Source organism: Propithecus coquereli, unplaced genomic scaffold (assembly GCF_000956105.1).
Source record: "Propithecus coquereli isolate 6110/MARCELLA unplaced genomic scaffold, Pcoq_1.0 Scaffold156, whole genome shotgun sequence".
Taxonomy (NCBI): domain Eukaryota; kingdom Metazoa; phylum Chordata; class Mammalia; order Primates; family Indriidae; genus Propithecus; species Propithecus coquereli.
Genome location: NW_012140080.1, coordinates 3607117 through 3627234, shown reverse-complemented (window position 1 = coordinate 3627234; position 20118 = coordinate 3607117). Strand labels below are relative to the sequence as shown.

The 20118-nt window shown below is 54.3% G+C and overlaps 2 protein-coding genes and 1 long non-coding RNA gene across 3 annotated transcripts; 2 read left to right on the top strand and 1 right to left on the bottom strand.

Annotated features, from left to right (window-relative positions):
* The first annotated feature begins 813 nt into the window (after positions 1–813).
* Positions 814–4536, top strand: HOXA11 (homeobox A11). Its single transcript, XM_012640700.1, has 2 exons — positions 814–1616; positions 3033–4536. Exons 1-2 carry the CDS (start codon positions 899–901, stop codon positions 3263–3265), a joined length of 951 nt encoding a protein of 316 aa, XP_012496154.1. The 5' UTR covers positions 814–898; the 3' UTR covers positions 3266–4536.
* Positions 4537–11744: 7208 nt separating this feature from the next.
* HOXA10 (homeobox A10) lies at positions 11745–15476 on the top strand. The gene is made up of 2 exons (XM_012640740.1): positions 11745–12726; positions 13903–15476. Exons 1-2 carry the CDS (start codon positions 11769–11771, stop codon positions 14175–14177), a joined length of 1233 nt encoding a protein of 410 aa, XP_012496194.1. The 5' UTR covers positions 11745–11768; the 3' UTR covers positions 14178–15476.
* Positions 14161–17180, bottom strand: LOC105807370. Its single transcript, XR_001137323.1, has 3 exons — positions 17078–17180; positions 16306–16755; positions 14161–14782 (listed from the first exon to the last, which is right to left on the bottom strand). It is a non-coding gene; the product is annotated as an uncharacterized LOC105807370 (long non-coding RNA).
* Between the last annotated feature and the right edge of the window lie 2938 nt (positions 17181–20118).

Below are 20118 nucleotides of genomic sequence, written 5' to 3'. Positions count from 1 at the left end.
GTGGGGGGTGGGGGTGGGGTGAGGAGGCAGGCAGGGAAGATGAAGGGAGAAGTGGATCCCGTGTAAGACGAAGGCCCTTCCGGGCCCTGCGGATCATTGACAAACCGCGGGGAGAAGCCGCCCTGGCTGTTGGCGGTTTAGGGACGGAAGGCACTAAAGCGCTTCGGAAGTGACCATGAATGCGAGCGTGTAATCAAGTCACCGTGCAAATCGGACAAGCCATGAGGCCGGCACATCCACGGCTGAGAACCCTGGCCCCGAAGGGGGTCCGGCCATAGTCGGAGGTGGAGGTGCGACCCAGAGCGACCCTGTGGGAAGCGGACTGAGAAAAAACGGGTGCAAACGCGAGCCTCCTGGAGAGCCGACTCGGAGACAACAGGCCACACAGTGCCGGGCTCCCACCTGGCCATCCCCAGCCCAGCACATCCCTCACCCACCCGGGGAGTGGGGGCGGGGGGAGTTGAGCTCTCACAGCCCACACTTAAGGACCAGGACCGTGCAATTGAGCACAAGCGTGCGGCATGGGGGCGCACCCCAGCCTCGGCGGCGCGCCGGGAGGCCCCCCAGCCAACATGAGTTACACCGGCGATTACGTGCTTTCGGTGAGAACACCGAGTGACGATCTGTTGCTTCCCCTGAGGTGGCTACAAAGAAAGGAAGCCGGGGAGGGAGGGGAGGGGAAAAAAAGGAAAGGGGGAAAAAAAAGGCCCGGACTAGCTCCCAGCTTGTCAATTTCAACATCGGGTCACATGACCAGCACCTCCCTGCTAAGGATGGGGATAGATTTCCACGTCAGCTTACGTCTCCAAATTTCTACTTCACGGATCCGCTTCAAAGAGGCAGCTGCAGTGGAGAATCATGTTAAGCTCGGCTACTGCGGAGAGCCCAAGGTAGCCCAATGATGGATTTTGATGAGCGTGGTCCCTGCTCCTCTAACATGTATTTGCCAAGTTGTACTTACTACGTCTCGGGTCCAGATTTCTCCAGCCTCCCTTCTTTTCTGCCCCAGACCCCGTCTTCGCGCCCAATGACATACTCCTACTCCTCCAACCTGCCCCAGGTCCAACCCGTGCGCGAAGTGACCTTCAGAGAGTACGCCATTGAGCCCGCCACTAAATGGCACCCCCGCGGCAATCTGGCCCACTGCTACTCCGCGGAGGAGCTCGTGCACAGAGACTGCCTGCAGGCGCCCAGCGCAGCCGGCGTGCCTGGCGACGTGCTGGCCAAGAGCTCGGCCAACGTCTACCACCACCCCACCCCCGCCGTCTCGTCCAATTTCTATAGCACGGTGGGCAGGAACGGCGTCCTGCCACAGGCTTTCGACCAGTTTTTCGAGACAGCTTACGGCACCCCGGAAAACCTCGCCTCCTCCGACTACCCCGGGGACAAGAGCGCCGAGAAGGGGCCCCCGGCGGCCACGGCGACCTCCGCGGCGGCTGCGGCGGCTGCAGCGGCCACGGGCGCGCCGGCAACTTCAAGTTCGGACAGCGGCGGCGGCGGCGGCTGCCGGGAGGCGGCGGCTGCGGCGGAGGAGAAAGAGCGGCGGCGGCGCCCGGAGAGCAGCAGCAGCCCCGAGTCGTCTTCCGGCCACACTGAGGACAAGGCCGGCGGCTCCAGTACGTATAAAGGCAGCGCCCTGCGCTTTATGAAAGGGGAGTTGGAAATCTAGCGCAGCACCGCTGTTAAATTTTTATATGCTGTTTTATAAGCATATAAGGTTTATGAAGGGCCTTTAGGTTTCCCCCAACAAAACTTTGTTATAAAAGGCGGGATCACGTGGCGAGTGCTGAAATTGGCCGTGAAATACCCACCGGCCAAGGCATGCCTGCAAAAAAAACAACTCCCCTTTTCCCTTTTTTCCCTTCTCAGCTCCCAAGCCCGGCAGCTCGACCCCGCTCGGGGCCAGCTCCGGGCTGGGGAGCTGGAGGTGGGCGCCTGTAAATTCCCCCTGCAAGGGCTCCGGGAGCCTTTGATAGCGAGGTAATCCGGAGATTTTTATAAAAGCCATGTGTTGCGCCGGGACTCCAGTCCCGGCTGGGATTCAAAGGCGTCGCTGTTTAACGATGGCGCTAGGAGAGCGTTTAACAGATAAAGTAGCCCGCTTAGCTCTGGCAATATATTAAAAGAAACAAATTAACCCAAAGTTGGCCTTTTTGTCCAAAGGAAGCCATTTTCCTCTGGCGTGGTGGCAATTACGTGCCGCCTTGTGTCCCACGGCATGTTTTTCACAATTGTTATTCAATCTGTCAAAAGCTTGTTTTTTTTGTCTTGTGTGTGTGTGTGTGTGTGTGTGTGTGTGTGTGTGTGTGTGTTTAATTTTATTTTAAGGGGGAGTAAGTAGAGCCTGCCCGCAGCTTTGGGAAGTCCCTCTTCCCTCTACCCTTCCTAAATTAGCACCCCTGCCCTGCCGAGGGAACAGAGTGGCTGTGTAGCGGTGGGGCCCAGCGAAGACCCAGGGCAGGGGATTTCCGCCGCCATCTCCCCACCTCAGCGGAGCCAGGAGGCCGGCCGGGGAGGTAGGAGCTGGTGGCCTGGACTTAGGCTGACAAAGACCCGGCAGCCACCCCAGATGTTAACGACGGCCGAGTCATGGCCGCAACCAGGAAAAACTGAGACTGGGGCCGCTTTTACTGCCTCAGAACGGGCAGCCCAGGTGCTGGAAGGTGAAATGTCCGCAGGAGGCTGTTTGTTTAGTCTGGCGGGCGGGAGGCAGCCGGCAACCGCCACTCGGCTGCTTTCAAAGAGGCTTACGCAGCGCAAACTCGCCTGTTGCTATGAGAAGCCCTCCTTTCTGTTCTAGGGGCAGCGAGAGCAGCTTCCCCGGGGGCCTATATAGGGAGATGGCTTTTATCTGGGGCTGAACCTCCCACTGAAGCCGTCCCCAGCCCACAGTGGTAGCCTGAGGATAGGGGCCTGGGGAGACTGAGAGCCCTTGGGCTGGACCTCCCTGTGATCAGCCCTTCTCAGCTAGGGGCTCTGAGGTGGATTGCAGCCCCCATGCCTGGCTCACCCCCTCCTTTGTTCCTCCACAGGTGGCCAACGCACCCGCAAAAAGCGCTGCCCCTATACCAAGTACCAGATCCGAGAGCTGGAGCGGGAGTTCTTCTTCAGTGTCTATATCAACAAAGAGAAGCGTCTGCAACTGTCCCGCATGCTCAACCTCACTGACCGTCAAGTCAAAATCTGGTTTCAGAACAGAAGAATGAAGGAAAAAAAAATTAACAGAGACCGTTTACAGTACTATTCAGCTAATCCACTCCTCTAAGGCTCCAGCCGGTCGGAATTGGGTGGGGGGCTTCATATATAAGACAATATGCAGATTTTGCCCTTGACAAGGTCAAGCCACACGGTGACTTTTGAAAAAAGGTGTGCAAGAGAGGGGAGGCTACATGGAGATAGCCCCTCAGGAGGCGGCCTGGAACTCTCTTGGTTAAGATCTCAGTGGTTGTTTCCTAATAATTGGATTCCGAGAGTTGTGCATCAACTAGAATGAAAGGTTTGGGACCCCTGGTGGTTCACTCTTGGAGCCTGCAGAGCTTCACGCTGGGTGTGGTCTCCACCCTGGACTGGGCCCCCTGCCAGGCCCCCTGGAGGCCAACCCCCCCTACAGGGAGCCTGCCCACCCCCAGGACCCCTGAGTCAAGAAGCTGTGCATTCTCCAAGCCCAGTTCAGCTTGGGGACGGGGGGCAGGAGGAAGGGGGAGTATTCCTAGATGCCCAGAATGAGGCTGCTTTCCAAAGCCAATGTGAAAGGCGGCTGGACTAAGAGGTGGCTATGAGGTGGGAGAGGGCTGCAAATCCTTCTGGGGAAAGAAATCTGTTCCAGGTGGCTGTTGGTGTCCTTCCACTCCTCCTAGCCACCCACCACACTATCCCAGGCCTGAGTTCCTAGTTGCTGACTCCTGCAGCCCACCTGGCTTTTCTTTCTACCAAATGGTGGGGGGTCAGTCTTCATCCCAGCCTGCCACTCAGGCCCAAAGCCTGGTCGAAGAGTGGACTGTTCCTTAAGGTGGAAGACATCGAAAAGCCAAGAGGCTTCGCCCAGGCCGCTGGCCCCGGAGATCTCTGCAGGAAATGCCTGTGGAGTGCGGTATTTTGGCAAAATCTCCACCACACTTAATGAAGCTTGTATTTGCTCGGTGTCTGGCATCGGAACAGCGGGCCTGGCCATCGGGTCCCCAGCTATGGCTATGAGGGGCTTGAGTTCCCCAAAACACCCACTTCCAGTACCACACTCTGCCCTCATTTGCTCCAGAACTGAACTTGGAAGCTTCCGGCGACCTTCCAAGAGCCTGAGAGTGATGTGGAATTATTTTAAAAGATAAATATTATATTATATATATATTTCCCTGAAGGAACCAAAGCGAATTTTAAAAGATTCAATGTAGAGGGAAAAAAAGATGATGAAAATATTTAAAGGCTCTATCTGTTTACAGTGTTTCATGGTTAAACTCGCTCACTGCTAAGAATATTTGAATGTACGCTTCATACAGGGATGGTGTTCAAAAGACTTGTAAATAAAGGAACCATAACCAACTTTGTTTGATTACATTTTTTTTTCGCCATTAATTGATTTCCTTTGGAGTGTTGGAGGGGGTGGGAAGGGTATTGGGAATGATCTTTTTAATCTCTGGCAACATTTGGAAATTGTTAGGGAAATGGTTGGAGGCAGTTCGGCCTGCCAGGGCCTGGGGATCTCATCTGTGAAAGCTAGGCACCCTCCCATTGAATCTCCTTTGCCTCCCTGTGTTAAGAAATGTCTGGTGGCTCCGTATGTAATGGCAGTGTTGGTCTGTCCTCAGTTCTTACCTACCATGTATGTCGAAGCATGTACGCAGGGAACAGGGCACAAGGAAAATAAAGGCAGTGGAAACTTGAATATCAGGTCCTGGTGTGACCTTTCTCTCCCTGCTAGCTTTTTACTGCCAAATATCTGCACCCCAACACTCACTTACTAGTAAAGAGGCAAGTTATCAAGCAGGTCCCTGAGGGGTGAGACAATGACTGAGTCAGGAATTAACTACACTGTAAACCAGGCTTAGGAAGTCAAGGTGGCTGGCCATGTCCTTGTGGGAAGTGGGGATCTAGGGATGGGGCATCTCAGGACCTAGACTTCATCCCCTCACACCGACCTGAGCCCTAGAGAAGGTCGTGCGGCTTGAGGTGGCCAATGGGCCTGACCCCAAGCTAGCCCTGCTGGAGTCAGGACCGGGAAGCCTCAGGGAAAACCACTCTGGGGCACCCTGTGGATCCCTTCAGCAAGAGGGACACTGGTCTGGGTACCAAGGAGGAACAGACTTTCAGGATCCTCTCAGGGTGCTTTCTCCACAGCTCCCAGTTGAGGCCGCCTTTTCCCTTTGGGAAAAAAGGATGCCGGTTTCCTCTTTGTTTGCTGCCTTTGAACTTCTGCCTTAAATTTGGACATCACCCATAACCTTGAGGGGAAGGGCTGGAAGGACAGAGCCTTTTGTTGCCCACCCCATCCTCTCTGCAGCCACCCAAGCAGGGCCAGAGCAGCAGAGAGGCTTGCATTTGGAGAGAGGCCCCAGACCCCAGACCCTACTCTGTTTGTTTGTGTGTTTGTCTAACTGGCGCGACTGGGGAAATCAAGCTGAAAGAGGAGTGGGACAGACCTGAGATGAATGTCTAGGTTGATAGACAGACACAGAGAGACGAACAAGGGCCTTCCTGGGGGGAAGGGAGGGGGCGGGCTGGGAAGCCCGGGTTTAGGGAAAGACTTCCTTTGGGATGGTTAAAGATTAACCAAAGTCTCTCAAGTTGCTAGAGAGAGTCTAGCCAGGAGGACTGCTCGCGGGCGGGCGGCGGGCGGGCGCGGGTTTGATTTCTGAGCCCTATAAAAGCCCATCCTCCGATGGCTGTGACAATGTGGTCGTAAACCCGTCCGAGGCCGGCCAATTTGCATATTTGGAATGCGCCGCTATAAACCCGGCTGGGGTTTTGCAGCGATTTCTTAGATGTAAAAATGAGATCTCAATAGCAGCGGGCTGGGCACATCCTCTCCTGCTCTGGCTCTCTCTCTGCCGGGAGCCTGTTCCCTCTCTCGGCTCCGGGCTGGAGCTCGGACCGGGCCTAGGCGCTCAGCCGCCACGAGGTGGCGCACTTCCGATCAATGTCAAAGCCGCCGGGGAGCCGGGAACCCCAGCGTGATTCTTGGCCTTTGTTCGCTTCTGATACTAAGAGCAGCACGGTACATTATTTCACTTGTCCCACTCTCCTTCGTATCAAAAAAGGGGGCTCACCCTCAAGAAGTGGTTGGTGGTGTAATTTAAAGCAACGCGCATTCTCTAGGCCTCGCCGGCGTCGTGGCGTGGAGAAGCCGGCTGCCCCCTTGGCAGTGATTTCGGAAATGTGTCAAGGTAAGAGGCTAAAGTTTAGCCATTTCAGTGTGGCTGGGGAGGGAGTGGGGAGGTGGCTGATGCCCGAACAGGACTCGGGAACATGGCTCGGTTTGTGGGGTGACACGGTAGGCGTTTGGCCGCCCCTTGTCCTCTCGCTCTCTCGAAGGTTGGAAAGCAAGGGGAGGCCTAAGTGGAAAAGTTGGGGATTTCAGCTCCCTGCGTCGGAACTTAACCCAAGGCGATTTTTTTATTTTGTAGAAATATTCAGAATAGAATGAGCTGGGGATGGGAGGCAACCAGGCAAAAGCTCTACTGGAATAGGAGGGTGGTGGGAGGGCAAAAAAAAAAAAGAAAGAAAAAAGAGAGAAAAAAAGGGAGATGGTGGGGCTGGGAAAAAACAGAAAGTTTCTACTTTAAACAATGGGGTGGTCAAAGTCTGTGGGCTGCTGGGGCAGGCTTATTCCCTGGGGCAGACATTCTGGAGGTTGCTGGTTGGTACTAGGTAGATTTCTAGGCCGGCCCAGCAGCCTGGGGAGAAACCTTTGTTTCAAAAAAGGCCAATTCAGAGAAGACCGTATTTGATTTTTGAGGATGCGGGAGGAGAAGTCTCTGTATTGCATATTTGGAACTTGCTGCTATAAACTGGGCTGGGATTTTGCAGCAATTTCTCTTAGATGTGCAAATGAAATCTTTTGGATATTTTGCAAATATGCACAAATGTATGGGTAAATACCTACACAATTTTTTTTTAAAAGCTGGAACCGAGGATAAACTCTGATCAAGCACCTTCCATCGGTGTTGTCATAAAACAAGTTTTAAATGATCATAATACAGCTAACATTTTGGAGGCCAGGTTCGAATTCCCTTTCTCCCATATTTAAATTTTTATTCCAATATTTTTTCATTAGTTTCTTGAAATAGTTTTCCTTTTCCAAATACATGGTGCATGAGTGAGTAGGGAGAATCCCAGAGAAAGTAGGCACTGCCTGTGTGTGTATAAATTTTGCCTATCAAAGTTACAAGTCTTTGTTGAGCATGGGCTCCCAAACTATGCCAGAACAAGGCAACCACAGGAAGGAATGAGCACCCACACAGCGATCTCTCTGCAGTCCGAGCCCTCCGTACGATCATCCCAGAGCCACCTCCAGTTTCAAGCCAGAGCCAGTTTATTACTGACAAAACTAAGAAAATTGCAATTCAAGGGGTGTGTGAAAAGGCCCCAACACTCCCTGAATCGGGGGAAGGGCCAGCTCAGTGGCTGGATTTAGAAAAATTTTAAAAGCGTGTTGTTCAGGGATAGATTGCACCTGATCGATTCAAAGCAGACACATCAAATATCGGTGGAAATGTTGACATTCTTAAACATAAATGGCAAAAGAACATTGTTGCTTATGGGAAAATTCTCTTAACTATGAGAAAATTCATGAATGAGAGAAGCCTTAAATTTTTGTTAAAGCCGGATATGTGGAAGCAGCATTTATTTTTCCTCTCTGGGCCGTAGCCCAACTCCACAGTCCGCTGGATACTTTGGGAGCCCTGAAAGCATCGACAGTGATCTCCAGACACAAATTGTTTACTGACTACCTCAATCTCAGGATCTCTTAGTTTTTTGTTTTTTAAAGAACTTGATTTTTTTTCTGTAACAACAGTTTATTTCTCCTCACTTGCAAGGGCCTACTCAGGAGGAGGAATCCACTGTCTGGTGAACTGCAGCGTAATCCTCAACAAAGGGCTCCTCCACGGGCCTGGCCTTTACTTTGGCTTAGTGGGGCAAGCAGTTATCACCCAGGTAGAAACGGGCAACATTTATTTACTCCCATAAAACATAGGCTCTGGCGGCAGCTGCGTACCATGTACAAGGCCTAGTTGAGGCAAGCAGGCACTGAGGGCTTTAGGTCAAAGGCATCCTGAGGGAGAGGAGAAAATTCAGCAGCAGGGAGGAATGGTGAAAGGGAAAGAAGGCAAGAGAGCAAGAGTGAGAGCAGAGTGGCCAGAAGCTGACCCACGCTGCAACTGAATCACTTTTCTTAATCTCTCTGAGATGGGGAACCTCGAGAAAGCCAGACAATCAATAAATGGAATATTTTATTGAGGAAGCTAACACTTTAGTGTTACAGTCTAGGGAGTATGGAAACATTGGAGTTGTTTGGGGATGCTTGGGGTTCCAAGACCAACTGAGGCACTGAGAGGCATTTAACTTGAGCTTCTGCTGCATTGCTATCCTCTTGTTTGAGCCAGCGGCAGCGGGCCAGTCCGTGGCCAGAGTGCACGGGCAGTCTCTCCCTGCAGCCCTTCTCTGCAAGCCCTGTGGGAGTTGGATGGCAGTCCTGGGCCAGAGAGGGGCTCCCATATGGGCTTATACACTTTTTTTTTTTAAGCAAGAAAGCTCAAACCCAACCTCCTGTTTGGTTTATTACAAGAGGGAAAAATCACCCTACAGAAACACATCTGGCTCTCCATGAAGGTCACTGAAGACCCAAATGCCAATGCCTAGGTCTGCAAGGCCCATAGCAGGCCTGTCAGCTCCTCCACTCCTCAGCCTTTTGTAGCAGATGCAGTACCAAGCTGATTTTTATAAACTTGCATGCTCCTGGATACTATCCAGCCTAGAAGCCCATTTGGCTGCCCTAAAGGGTCCTGACCGGACAGGCCTGAACTGCCTGCGACAGGGCACCGGGCTTGTCTTACCAGCCAAATTGGTAGGGCCCCCGAGTCCCAGGAGAGTCCTGGAAGATTCTAGAGGACCCAAGGAAAAGCCTCTGAGGGGTCTGTGAACTCCTTGAAAATGATGGGTCAAATTGTGGGAATGCACAGTTACGTATTTTTCACAGGATGAATCAGAACTTGCCTTAGATTTTCCAAGAGGGTCCTGACTCCCTAAAAGGTTAAAAAACACAGGTCAAGATCATTGTCTTTAACTTTATTTCTGTAGCCTCCACCATCTCAAATATACTCTCTAATGGCTACTGGCCCATCCCAGAGACGTCTGGGAAGTTGCTTTCCACGTTTAGTTCGGAGAGGCAGGGCTCTAGGCCCAAGTCCTAGCCCACTGACCTGCTGGAGCTTGTTCTCCTCAAGGAAGCTTTGATGCTCTTGGGACCTACTTCCCATGGTACAGAGCTTTCCCGAGAGGCATGGACAGTGTTAAAGAGCAAAGCCTCCTTCCTAGGCAGTCCCCAGCTTTGTGGCATTTCCAGGTGGCACTGCTGAGTACAGCAGTCCCAGCCAGTTCCACTTGTGTGGTAAGCTGGGTAAGGACCAGGCAGAACCAAGAAGCTAAAGATAGGGCCATAGGCTGCAGTGCTCTGAAGCTTTTCGGCACTCAGATTCATTGGCCTCATGGACTCAGCTGGAGGAAAATTTGCTTTGGCCTTGGGCACCGGAGCAACTCAAAGAGAAGAGAGTTAATGATCGCTATGCACATACCCCTGTCTTGAATCTGTTACACCCTGATGCAGCTTTGAGACCCCGTCAGGCTGGAGAAAACCGCTCTCCCGTGCTCTTTCCCCTTCTCTCTCCCCCTCTTTTCTCTCCCCTGTTCTTTTCTCCTTCTATCCCTCTCCCTCTTTCTCTGTCTTCCTCCTCTGCACCGTGATGCTTAGTCCGCAGAGCCAGTCACCGCAGGGCGCCAAAGTGGAAGAGGCTGGAGCGCGGAGTTAGCAGTGTCTCAGCTTCCTGGGCGCGGCGCAAAGAGCAGCCATATCCCGCAGCTCCTTGAATGCTAGAAGCCAGAGACAGGGCTCTACCTAGCCGGCTCTCCATGTGCTCTCAGCATCCTCTCAGGCTCATCTTCTCCAGCTAGGTTTATACTGGGAGGAATGAGGCCAAAGCATGGCATATCACCTGGGATGCAAGTCTTTCCCCGCCACAGGCAAAGGCCTGAGTGTCTACTTCCTGGGATCCCAGCGTTCAGAACTCCAGCGCCAACTGGAGCTGGCAGGGCAGGCAGGCCTGGGGCATCCTCGAGACCTGTAGTCTGCAGGCCAGGGGCAAGGCAGCGACCTCCCAGTCTCCACTGGATCTGGCCAGAAAATGTCGAATTTCCTGAGACTTGTATGAGGCCCATACTTGGGGGCTAGCGTCCCAGGCCAGCCATTTCCAGTTGGTTAAGAGAGCGACCCTGAGGAAGGCTTGGCGTCCACTGAGCAAAGGGCCTGGCCTCCGAACACTCTTATAACAGGGCCATGAGCCCAGCCTGGCCTGTCAGGGAACAGATTTCCTCACCCAGGGCCTCGTTAAAATGTGCACACTGTTGGAGCAAGGACTGCCCCAGCTGTGGGTATGAAAGGGAGGGGGCAGAGGGGAGGGGACAGAGAGGCAGGAATATAGTGACACTGGTTCTTGTTATAACCTCCAGGAGCTTATGAATGCCAAGGCTAACAGAGCAGGAGAATAATATGGCAGAGGTGTCTGCTGGGCACACCCCTCCAAGTTTTCCCCTCGGGGTCATCTCCCCCTTCAGGCAGGCCAAGCACCCCAGAGCCAATATCTCACTCCCCTAAATGACATGTGAGCTTGGAGTCCCTTCAGGATGATTTGGGGGCTGCCTGGACCTGGCTCTGACCTTGGGAATGGGAGTGGGGGAATCTTTCTGCCAAGGCTGCCAGTCGCTTCCCACTCTCACTCATGCCAACCCACCAAGGTCCACCGACAGGAATTATAGAGAAGGCAAGCCAGGTGAGCACACTGGAGAAGATCCTAACTGGATCGACCGATTGTGGGAGGAAAGTGTTGGGAACTTAGGGGCCAGGGAATAGCCATTGCATTTTGGGGAAAAAAATCTGTGGGGTGACGGAAGTAGAGGCAACAGCCAGCTTCCAATTCACTCTGGGTCCCAGACACTCTGAGCGTCCTGGCGGCCTTACGCTCAGGTCCGCCACTTTTGGGAGCTAGAATTCAGAGATGGAGCCAGCTCCAGGTCCAGAGCTGAAAGGGAAGAGCCTGAGGCCCCGACACGGCCCGCTTAAGTGGTCAGAAAGCGCTGGGGACTAGTGGCCGCTTCTGCAACAGGGATAGTGAGCACCCAAGGAGGGCCGGGCGCGCACCATAAACACCCCACTTGTTAACTACACGGGGCCCAAGGGCGCTTCAAACAGACCCTCGTGTGGGGCTCACGTCCGGGTAGGGGCGGGGCAAACCCAGTCCCAGGTCCCCCACCAGCCATGTTGGGGCAGCCCCCACAGCTCCTGGCCTTCGGCGGAGGTGTCGGGCGTGCGTCTCCTGGCCCATCAATACAGATTACATATTTATATCAATCGCGGGCTCCGAGGGCGCCTTCGGAGCGCGGCCCCGCGCCTACGAAACCAAACTGGGAGTGGTCGCGCGGAAACTCTGGCTCAGGATTGGCTGCGGGCGCCCGCCGCGGTGCGGGGGGATTGCTAATCGTATTCAGCATGTTTTGCACAAGAAATGTCAGCCAGAAAGGGCTATCTGCTCCCTTCGCCAAATTATCCCACAACAATGTCATGCTCCGAGAGCCCCGCCGCGAACTCTTTTTTGGTCGACTCGCTCATCAGCTCGGGCAGAGGCGAGGCGGGCGGCGGTGGCGGTGGCGCTGGGGGCAGCGGCGGCGGTGGTTATTACGCCCACGGCGGGGTCTACCTGCCGCCCGCTGCTGACCTGCCCTATGGGTTGCAGAGCTGCGGGCTCTTCCCCGCGCTGGGCGGCAAGCGCAATGAGGCGGCGTCGCCCGGAGGCAGTGGCGGTAGCGGGACCCTAGGTCCCGGGACGCACGGCTATGGGCCCGCGCCCATAGACCTGTGGCTAGACGCGCCGCGGTCGTGTCGGATGGAGCAGCCTGAGGGGCCTCCGCCTCAGCCCCAGCAACAGCCGCCACCCCCGCCACAACCACCCCAGCCCCCGCCGCAGGCCACCTCGTGCTCTTTCGCTCAGAACATCAAAGAAGAGAGCTCTTACTGCCTCTACGACTCTGCGGACAAATGCCCCAAAGGCTCGGCCACCGGTGCCGAATTGGCTCCCTTCCCTCGGGGCCCGCCACCCGACGGCTGCGCCCTGGGCGCCTCCAGCGGGGTGCCAGTGCCCGGCTACTTCCGCCTCTCGCAGGCCTATGGCACGGCCAAGGGCTACGGCGGCGGCAGCGGCGGCACGCAGCAGCTCGGCGCCAGCCCGTTCCCGGCGCAGCCCCCGGGGCGCAGCTTCGACCCGCCGCCTGCGCTCGCCTCCGGCCCGGCGGATGCGGCCCGGAAGGAGCGAGCCCTCGATTCGCCGCCGCCCCCCACGCTGGCTTGCGGCGGCGGCGGGGGCTCGCAAGGCGACGAGGAGGCGCACGCGTCGTCCTCGGCCGCGGAGGAGCTCTCCCCGGCCCCTTCCGAGAGCAGCAAAGCCTCGCCGGAGAAGGACTCCCTGGGTAAGCAGGGCCCGCCGAAGGGCTTCAGTCAGGCGGGCAGATAGACAAGCAGACCCAGGGAAAGGAAGGCGCAGAGAACCAGGAGCCCGTGCGGCAGCCGGCCCGCCTTGGCCCAAGCTGCAGGCAGGCTGACCTTGTGAACTTGCTTTTTAATATTGGGCGTGGGGACGCAGTAAAATTCACGTCCGGCTTAGCGCCCCACACCAAGATGTCCTCGGCGCTGGCCTCGGCTCCCCCAAACTCGGGGCAAGCTCACCAGCGAGCAGGCCCCCTCCTGTGCATGCTCTTTCCTGTGGCTCGGAGCACCCCAAGCCCTGGTCCCGGCCCAGCTGCGCGGCGCGGCCCACGCGGGGGGAGGAGGAGGGAGGGAAAGTAGCTCGCCCGCAGATAGCGCGGATGTTTGTAAGGCATCCAAAATAAGCAGCCGCCAGCGCCAATAAATAAGCCCATTAACCGGCGAAGTTCGAGTTTACGATCCCCCATGCTTTTTTCAAAGTTGCTGGAGGGGCGGGAATCCTTATTGCGGGGAGAAGAAAAGACAAATCCGGCCTAGACGCCGGGGCTCTGAGCTGAGAGCCAGAGAGGGGCCATTTCGCTTCCCCTGGAACTCGGAATCGCCCAGCTGCACACCCCTGGCTTCTAGAGAGACGTGCGGGAGGGCCCTTGACCCCCGCATCGGTTTTTCGTTCATTCTCGGTTAGCTCAACTATGCCCTTCTCCCTCCCCTTATCTGGCTTTGGACAATCAAGGGCCTGGGTGAGACCAACAAGCTGTCCGCCCACCTTCCAAGTAAGCACCCCGAGCTCCCAGCCTGGGGGCTGCAGGAAATGCTTGTCTGCAATACGGTGGCCAGAAGCACAGAAAGGCTTTAAGGTCAAGATGTACAGCCTGCCCTCCCAGGCCCTTCGTTCTAGGAACACCTACAGCTTTGTGCTAAAACAGGTGTTTGGAAAAAAGTGTAGGAAGATGTAAATTGGGAGGGTAGGTGTGGATTGGAGGCCCACTCAATTTTGCCATGACTTTTGGAGGAACTGCTTGTTCTCCATAAGCCAAAGGAGGACATAACCCTCTTCTTGTGACTTAGGACCTCTCTCTTATGGAAGAAACGTTGGGAATTCACCCCCAGCGTGCAGCCCGCGTGGCCTTAACCTTCCCTTCTTCATTCTTATATGCCAGGCAATTCCAAAGGCGAAAACGCAGCCAACTGGCTCACAGCAAAGAGCGGTCGGAAGAAGCGCTGCCCCTACACGAAGCACCAAACACTGGAGCTGGAGAAGGAGTTTCTGTTCAACATGTACCTTACTCGAGAGCGGCGCCTAGAGATCAGCCGCAGCGTCCACCTCACGGACAGACAAGTGAAAATCTGGTTTCAGAACCGCAGGATGAAACTGAAGAAAATGAACCGAGAAAACCGGATCCGGGAGCTCACAGCCAACTTTAATTTTTCCTGATGAAGCTCCGGGCGACGCCTTTTATTTTTATTTTTATTTTTTTGCTTCCAGAGCGCTGGTTCCCTCCCTCTGTCTTCAGCCTCTGCCCAGAAACTCGCACCTGTGCCGGAGCCCTATTCCTCCCTCCCACACTCGCCATCTCCTGGGCCATTACATCTGTGCAGGGCTGGTTTGTTCTGACTTTTTGTTTCTTTGTTTGCTTGGTGCTGGTTTATTTGTTGTTTTCTGGGGGAAAAAGCCATATCATGGTAAAATTCTATAGAGATAGATATTGTCCTAAGTGTCAAGTCGTCACTGGGCTGGGTTTGCTGTTTTGGGGTCCCACGGCTTGAAATGGCCCCTGTTCTCCGCCGAGCTGGTTTCCTGCCCAGCCAGGGGTAAACCTAGCCGGAAAGCCGAGGTTCCATTGTCGGCGCTGAGGTGTCTGGCCTGAGGTCAATGGTGCAAGGAGCCGCCACTGGGCACGCCAGCCTGGAGTGCTGGGCTGTGTTTAATCAGGGGATACAGGCCCCTCGGTGTCTTTTTTTTCTCTCTTCCTTTCTTCCTTGGCCAAGAGAAGGGCTGACAGGCATGGTATGCAGGTTGGCAAAAGGGCTTGACTTTGTCTGATTGAAAAAGCAAGAAAGAGTCAGTAAGATTAAATTTTCCTTCCTCTGTAAGATATTCCAACTTGAAAAGAAAAAAAGAATGACCAAGAGAAGGAAACTTCTCTTTTAGTTTGTGTAAGGTTTTGCATTGCCTGACTAAAATGTTTCATTTATCCCTGAATTTCCATATCCTTCTGGCTGTAGATAAATAATGTAGTTTTGTTTATACATGTGGAATTAGTGGATTTTTTGTCATTAAAATCGTTACCAGTGGTAACAGGCGACAAGCACACCACAATTCTCCCTGTCTTGTGGAGTTGGTTTTTCTTAATCACCTTTAAATTTTTTTTTCTTTCTGAAATTCACAGAAGCCTGTGAGGGCTGGGGCAAGCGGAATAAACTAGAGAAGGGAGACATTGTTTGGATTTCCTTTATACTGTGAAGTAACATGCATAAAAGGGTCAAACCTGTAGGTGCAGAAAAAGAAAAAACTATAAATACAAATCTGTATAAACGTCTATTATTATGAAGAATTGCCAATCTTGTTTTAAGCAAATGCATTCTATCATTATTATAAATGTTAGTTCTAGCTCTATTTACTTCTAATCTTAAATCAGAATAAATTAATATTGTATTGCTGCTGTGCGTGGAAAAAAGACGATGTTTATGTTCTTATAGAATAAAAGCTGTGGAATGAAGCTTTTTAATTTTACCTCTTTTTTGACTTTTTATCTTCACCTTCCACTTTATCCCGTCCACCACTTTTACAACAGGAGGACTAACCCGAGCCCCCTGCAATTACTTTAGGCATCTATTTAAATATTACCTAGACGGTCGTAATTTGTCTGGGCCCTATAGCCCTGGTGCCGTAAGGTTTGTCGGCTTTTGTTCAGTTTTATGACTTGCTAGTATATCTGGATTGTGACTGTCTTGGACCAGTGGTTTCAGTTGAGAGGAGAGCTGCATAGACAGAGGAAGCCAAACAGGATTTCTTTCGGGAGCCCCAGGGAGAATTGCAGAGGCCAGTTATTTTGCGGGTGCCCGGTCTAAGATGACCCCCAGCTTAAATCCAGGGAGCAGGCCTGGCCCACAGGGCATCACTAGAGCCGGCGGCAGTGGTTAGGTGGACCCGAGCCCGGCCGCCTGGGGCTGCCCCCTCCCCCAGCACGGCCTCCCCCACCTGGCGGCCCTCCGCAGGGCCACGCGTTTCCTGCTCGCCAGATTGAGGGGGGGGCGACGTTAGGGGGAGGGGGCTCGGGAGCGCGCGCCCCGGCGGGCAGGCGGCTGGGAGGGAGGGGGTGAGAGTGAGCGGCGGGGAGCGAGCGGCAGGAGGCCGCGGCCAGACTGGGAGCCAGGCTGGGTACAGACCCTGGCGCTTTCCAGTCTTCCAGGGCTGTCTTCGCTTGGCGCTGGCTCGCTGAGCTGCAAGATTTGGGAAATCAGCACGCACACTGCTCCTTCTCCGCTCTCTTCTCGCCTACTCCCCTCCTTTCTTCCTCTCTCCCTCCCTTCTTCTCCCTCCCTCTCTCTCCCAGCCTTACCTTACTGGGGCCGGTGGCTTCTCCCTCGGTGACGCATTTGTGGCAGCCTAGGGTATCAGTTGCGGCGGCGGGCACAGGTCGCCGAGGGGCTGGGCCGGGCGCGATCGCAGGGTTCTCTCCTTGGCGGCGGCGGCGGCAGTGGCGGCGGCGGCGGCGGCGGCGGGCGAGGCAGCACCGCGCGGGCAGCACCAGAACTGGTCGGTGATTTAGGTAGTTTCCTGTTGTTGGGATCCACCTTTCTCTCGACAGCACGACACTGCCTTCATTACTTCAGTTGAAATCGTCTCCAGGTACCTGTGCGCGCGGGGGCCGGGCCGGGCGGGGCATCAAGGCCCTGGTCGTGCCAGGCCTGCGGTGGCAACATCGGCTTTCCCTGCGCAGAAGCCTCGAGTCTTCCTCCTTAGCGCTGTGTCAGCCAGCCGGCTTTCCCCTTCCCCCACATACCTCCACCTGGCCCAGAGCAGGTACAGTCAGGTTAGCAGCTCCTTCTAGAACGCCCGGGGGGCGTGGTAGGAATTCTGGGCCTTGGGCCATTCAAGGTCAGGGGCGCCCACGCTTCTATCCTGAGCCTCCCCCACTCTAGGCCTGCACCTGGCCAGGGACCCTGCCATTCTCTTGCAAGGCTGGAACACACACACACACACACACACACACACACACACACGCACCCTAAATCCAGGGTGTGAGCCCTGGAAGGATCCCTTTACCAGTGAAGACCCAAACCAATGTAGAACAGGGCAGACAGGGGCTGGGACCTGGCCTTGTCACTTACCCTTCTCTCTGTAAGCATGGCCTCTGCTCCTGGGAGTCGCCTGTCTCTCTTTTGTTCCTTCTTTTTTTTCCTCTGCTTCCTTCCTCTTTTATCCCTTTTTTCTTCTTTGCTCCTTCTTTCTTTTCTTCCCTTTATTTTTCTTTCATCTTTCATCTTTCTGTGTCTCTATCTTGCCTCCTCTTCTTTCCAAATCATCCTTCAGGAGGGGCTGACTTAAAGAGAGGCTGGAGGGGGGGGTCTCATTTTTCTCTGCTCGCTCAGGGACAGATTGAGGATCCTGAAGAGAAAGGGCCCGCGTGGGGCGGTTGTGAGGCGCCGTGGGTTTCGGCCTGGTGTGCCGCTGCTCAGACAAGGCCTCGGTTACGATCACGACCGGATGGCGGCGGCCTTGCGTTCCTTCTCTGCCTGTCGCTAACGGCTGACTGGGAGACCAGATTAGGGGGCATTCGCGGCGTCATCGTGTGCCCACACCGAGGGTAGGGAAGCCTTCGCCAGGCGCACTGGGGACCCGAGCTAAGGCCGAACCAGGATCCGTGGAGTCTGGCAACTTAGGGAGCTTGGCTAGGAAGCTCCTCGCGGGCTCTTCCAGGCCTGTTGGTCCTAGCTCTGGCTTTGACTGTGATAAGGGAGCCCCGCTAGGGTAAAGCTTGACTGCTTGCTTGCCAGAGGCTTCTACCAGGTACAGGATATGTTAGATAAGGCACCCTTGTGCAGCTGGGTGCTGGAGAAGGGGACCCTTCCAAGAGCCAGTATGTTTCAGATAGGTGAAAGGAATGCCAAATTCCAGAACCACTGGGATACAGACTTGAATCCTTTTTCGAAGTTGTAGTCTACCAGTGGAAGCCAGTGTGACCATTCTCAGTGCCGGGAACTGAAAACAAACCATCCCTCCCTACTCCCCAACACACACACACACCCCTTTAGAATCATGCCCACAGAGCCGTGCTTCCCTTCCCAGCCTGGGCTGGAGGCTCAGGAACTGTTTTCATTGCTCAGCCTACCGATTTGCTATCTGAAAGGTCGGCACACCCGGTTCTCTTCGACTCCTCCCTGCCATTTTCCAAACCAGGGTACTGGATTTATTTCAGTGATGTAGGTTTTGTAAGAACTCTCACTCAAGAAGGGGCAGTTTGTAATTACATTCACTTATTATTTCTTTATGTACGCGAAATCCCTTTCGCTTCCAAAATAAAAGCAGATCCCAAAGTCCAATATTCTGGCCCCAAACCTCTGGGCTGAAGGGGGACAATATTTGGTTTTGATTTTTTTTCCCCCTCTTCTAGGCACCAGTAATGGCCGCTCAACACTCAATGCCTTCTAATTATTTAGTAATTGTCCTATTTGGGGACTAAGGCTATTTAAAGGAACAACCTTTTATTTTAAAGAAATTATTAGTAATAATCTGTGTCTTCTCTGGGTACAAAAAGTGGAAAAGGCAGTCAGGCGTGCCCAGCGCATTTGCAGACAATTACAATTAGGAGTGAAGGTTTCCTCTAAGATTAATTTTTTAAATGAAAATCGCTGAGGTCCCCATGCACTGCTGAATATTTAGGACACCTTGGACTGCGGTGGGGGTGGATATGACTCAGAGGAATTTACAGGGCAAAGAAAATATTAGGGGGGAGGAAGCTGAGGCGGACAGGACGGGCCACGTCGGAGTTCATTGTGTTGGCCACTTCCCTCTTCCCGGCGCGCTGGCGGAGGAAGGGCACTGTGCTTCGCAGGCAGTCTCGCTTGGGGAAAGCCTGGTATTTGGGGGGGTCCCCACCCTGGTGTGTGTCAGGGTGTATAGAGGGGATTACTGGAACTCCTGGTGAGAATGAACGCAAGAGAGAGAGAGAGAGAGAGAGTGAGAGAGAGAGATGGAAACGTCCGAGGGCGACAGCTTTGCCGCCGGGAAGTGGGCTAATGAAAAACACACTCTTACAGGCAACAGTATTTACACGTGAATTTGATTACCCCGTTTCTAGGAGTCGCTGCTTTCTGTTAGGAATTGGGGTGGGTTTTTTTTCTTCCAATTAACAATGGCTTCGGCCTTTTAATTTACTGCCCCCCCCCAAAGGGATGGGAAATAAACTTCCCCAATCTGGCTAGGCCAAGGAATGGGATTCGAGTCAATGCCTCGTGCCCCTCCCCATTTTAATTTCTAGCCCTGGACTTTGAGCTCCAACCGCCTCACTTTGGGCCTTGTGCCCTTCTGCTAAGTGGCCCCGGCCCGTGGGTAACCAAGGCTGGGCCTGGAGCAGGAGCAATGGCTGGAAAGGGAGGAAGGAAGGAACCCTGAAAGGCTCACCGAGCCCCAGAGCAGGCCACACCGGTGTGGGCCATTGGAGCCGCGTGGTCTCTTAGGCGGGGTTGCCTTTTCCCAAGCTGAACTCTCCTTCCATTGATGCCACTTGGAGTTTTTTTCCCCTGCTTGGGTTTGGGGAGCGCGACGAGGCTTGGAAAGTTCAGTGTTAGGGCCTTCAAAGATAGAGCCACAGAGGCAGTCACCCACCACCTGAGCCCAGGGATCGTGATTCCCAACTGATGAGGAGCTAGGCGAGCGTGTGCGCGGGATCGAGGCTAGGGGCCGAGCATGCAGCACAACCAGGCCCTCAAACCTTTGCTTTGGGGCGGCTGGCCGCTCCCTAGCTGGAGGAGCAACGGCGAATTTGGGGGCTGCCCGGGCTCCCTGTGCTCCATGCAGGCAGGCTTGGGGGCCCACGACAGGCGGCACCCTCTCCGCAGCTGGTCCTTGCCCGGCGCGCTCTGGCAGGGGCGGTGGCGACTCTGGGACAGATACTGTGTTGAATTTGACTTTTCACGGCCGGCCTGGGGTAAACTCGCCTCTCCCGGGGACCGCAGGGATTATTTACAGGGAGCTCGCCAACCAAACACAACAGTCTAATTTAACCTTTCCAAGTCCTCGTAAATTTTTACAGCTGGGAGCCACGGCAAGGCAAACGAATCTGTTGGTCGTTCCCGACTTCGACTTCCCACCAGCCAGTGTGGCTTCTGAAACAATAACTCCTTATGAAATATCATAAATATAGATTTAA

What these genes read in the sequence shown, in the direction of transcription:
- HOXA10 (XM_012640740.1), top strand. Translation starts at nt 11,769, where the DNA reads ATGTCAGCCAGAAAGGGCTATCTGCTCCCTTCGCCAAATTATCCCACA. An exon ending in GCCGGAGAAGGACTCCCTGG is followed by an intron (nt 12,727 to 13,902) that starts GTAAGCAGGGCC and finishes CTTATATGCCAG; the next exon opens with GCAATTCCAAAGGCGAAAAC.
- HOXA11 (XM_012640700.1), top strand. Translation starts at nt 899, where the DNA reads ATGATGGATTTTGATGAGCGTGGTCCCTGCTCCTCTAACATGTATTTG. An exon ending in GGACAAGGCCGGCGGCTCCA is followed by an intron (nt 1,617 to 3,032) that starts GTACGTATAAAG and finishes GTTCCTCCACAG; the next exon opens with GTGGCCAACGCACCCGCAAA.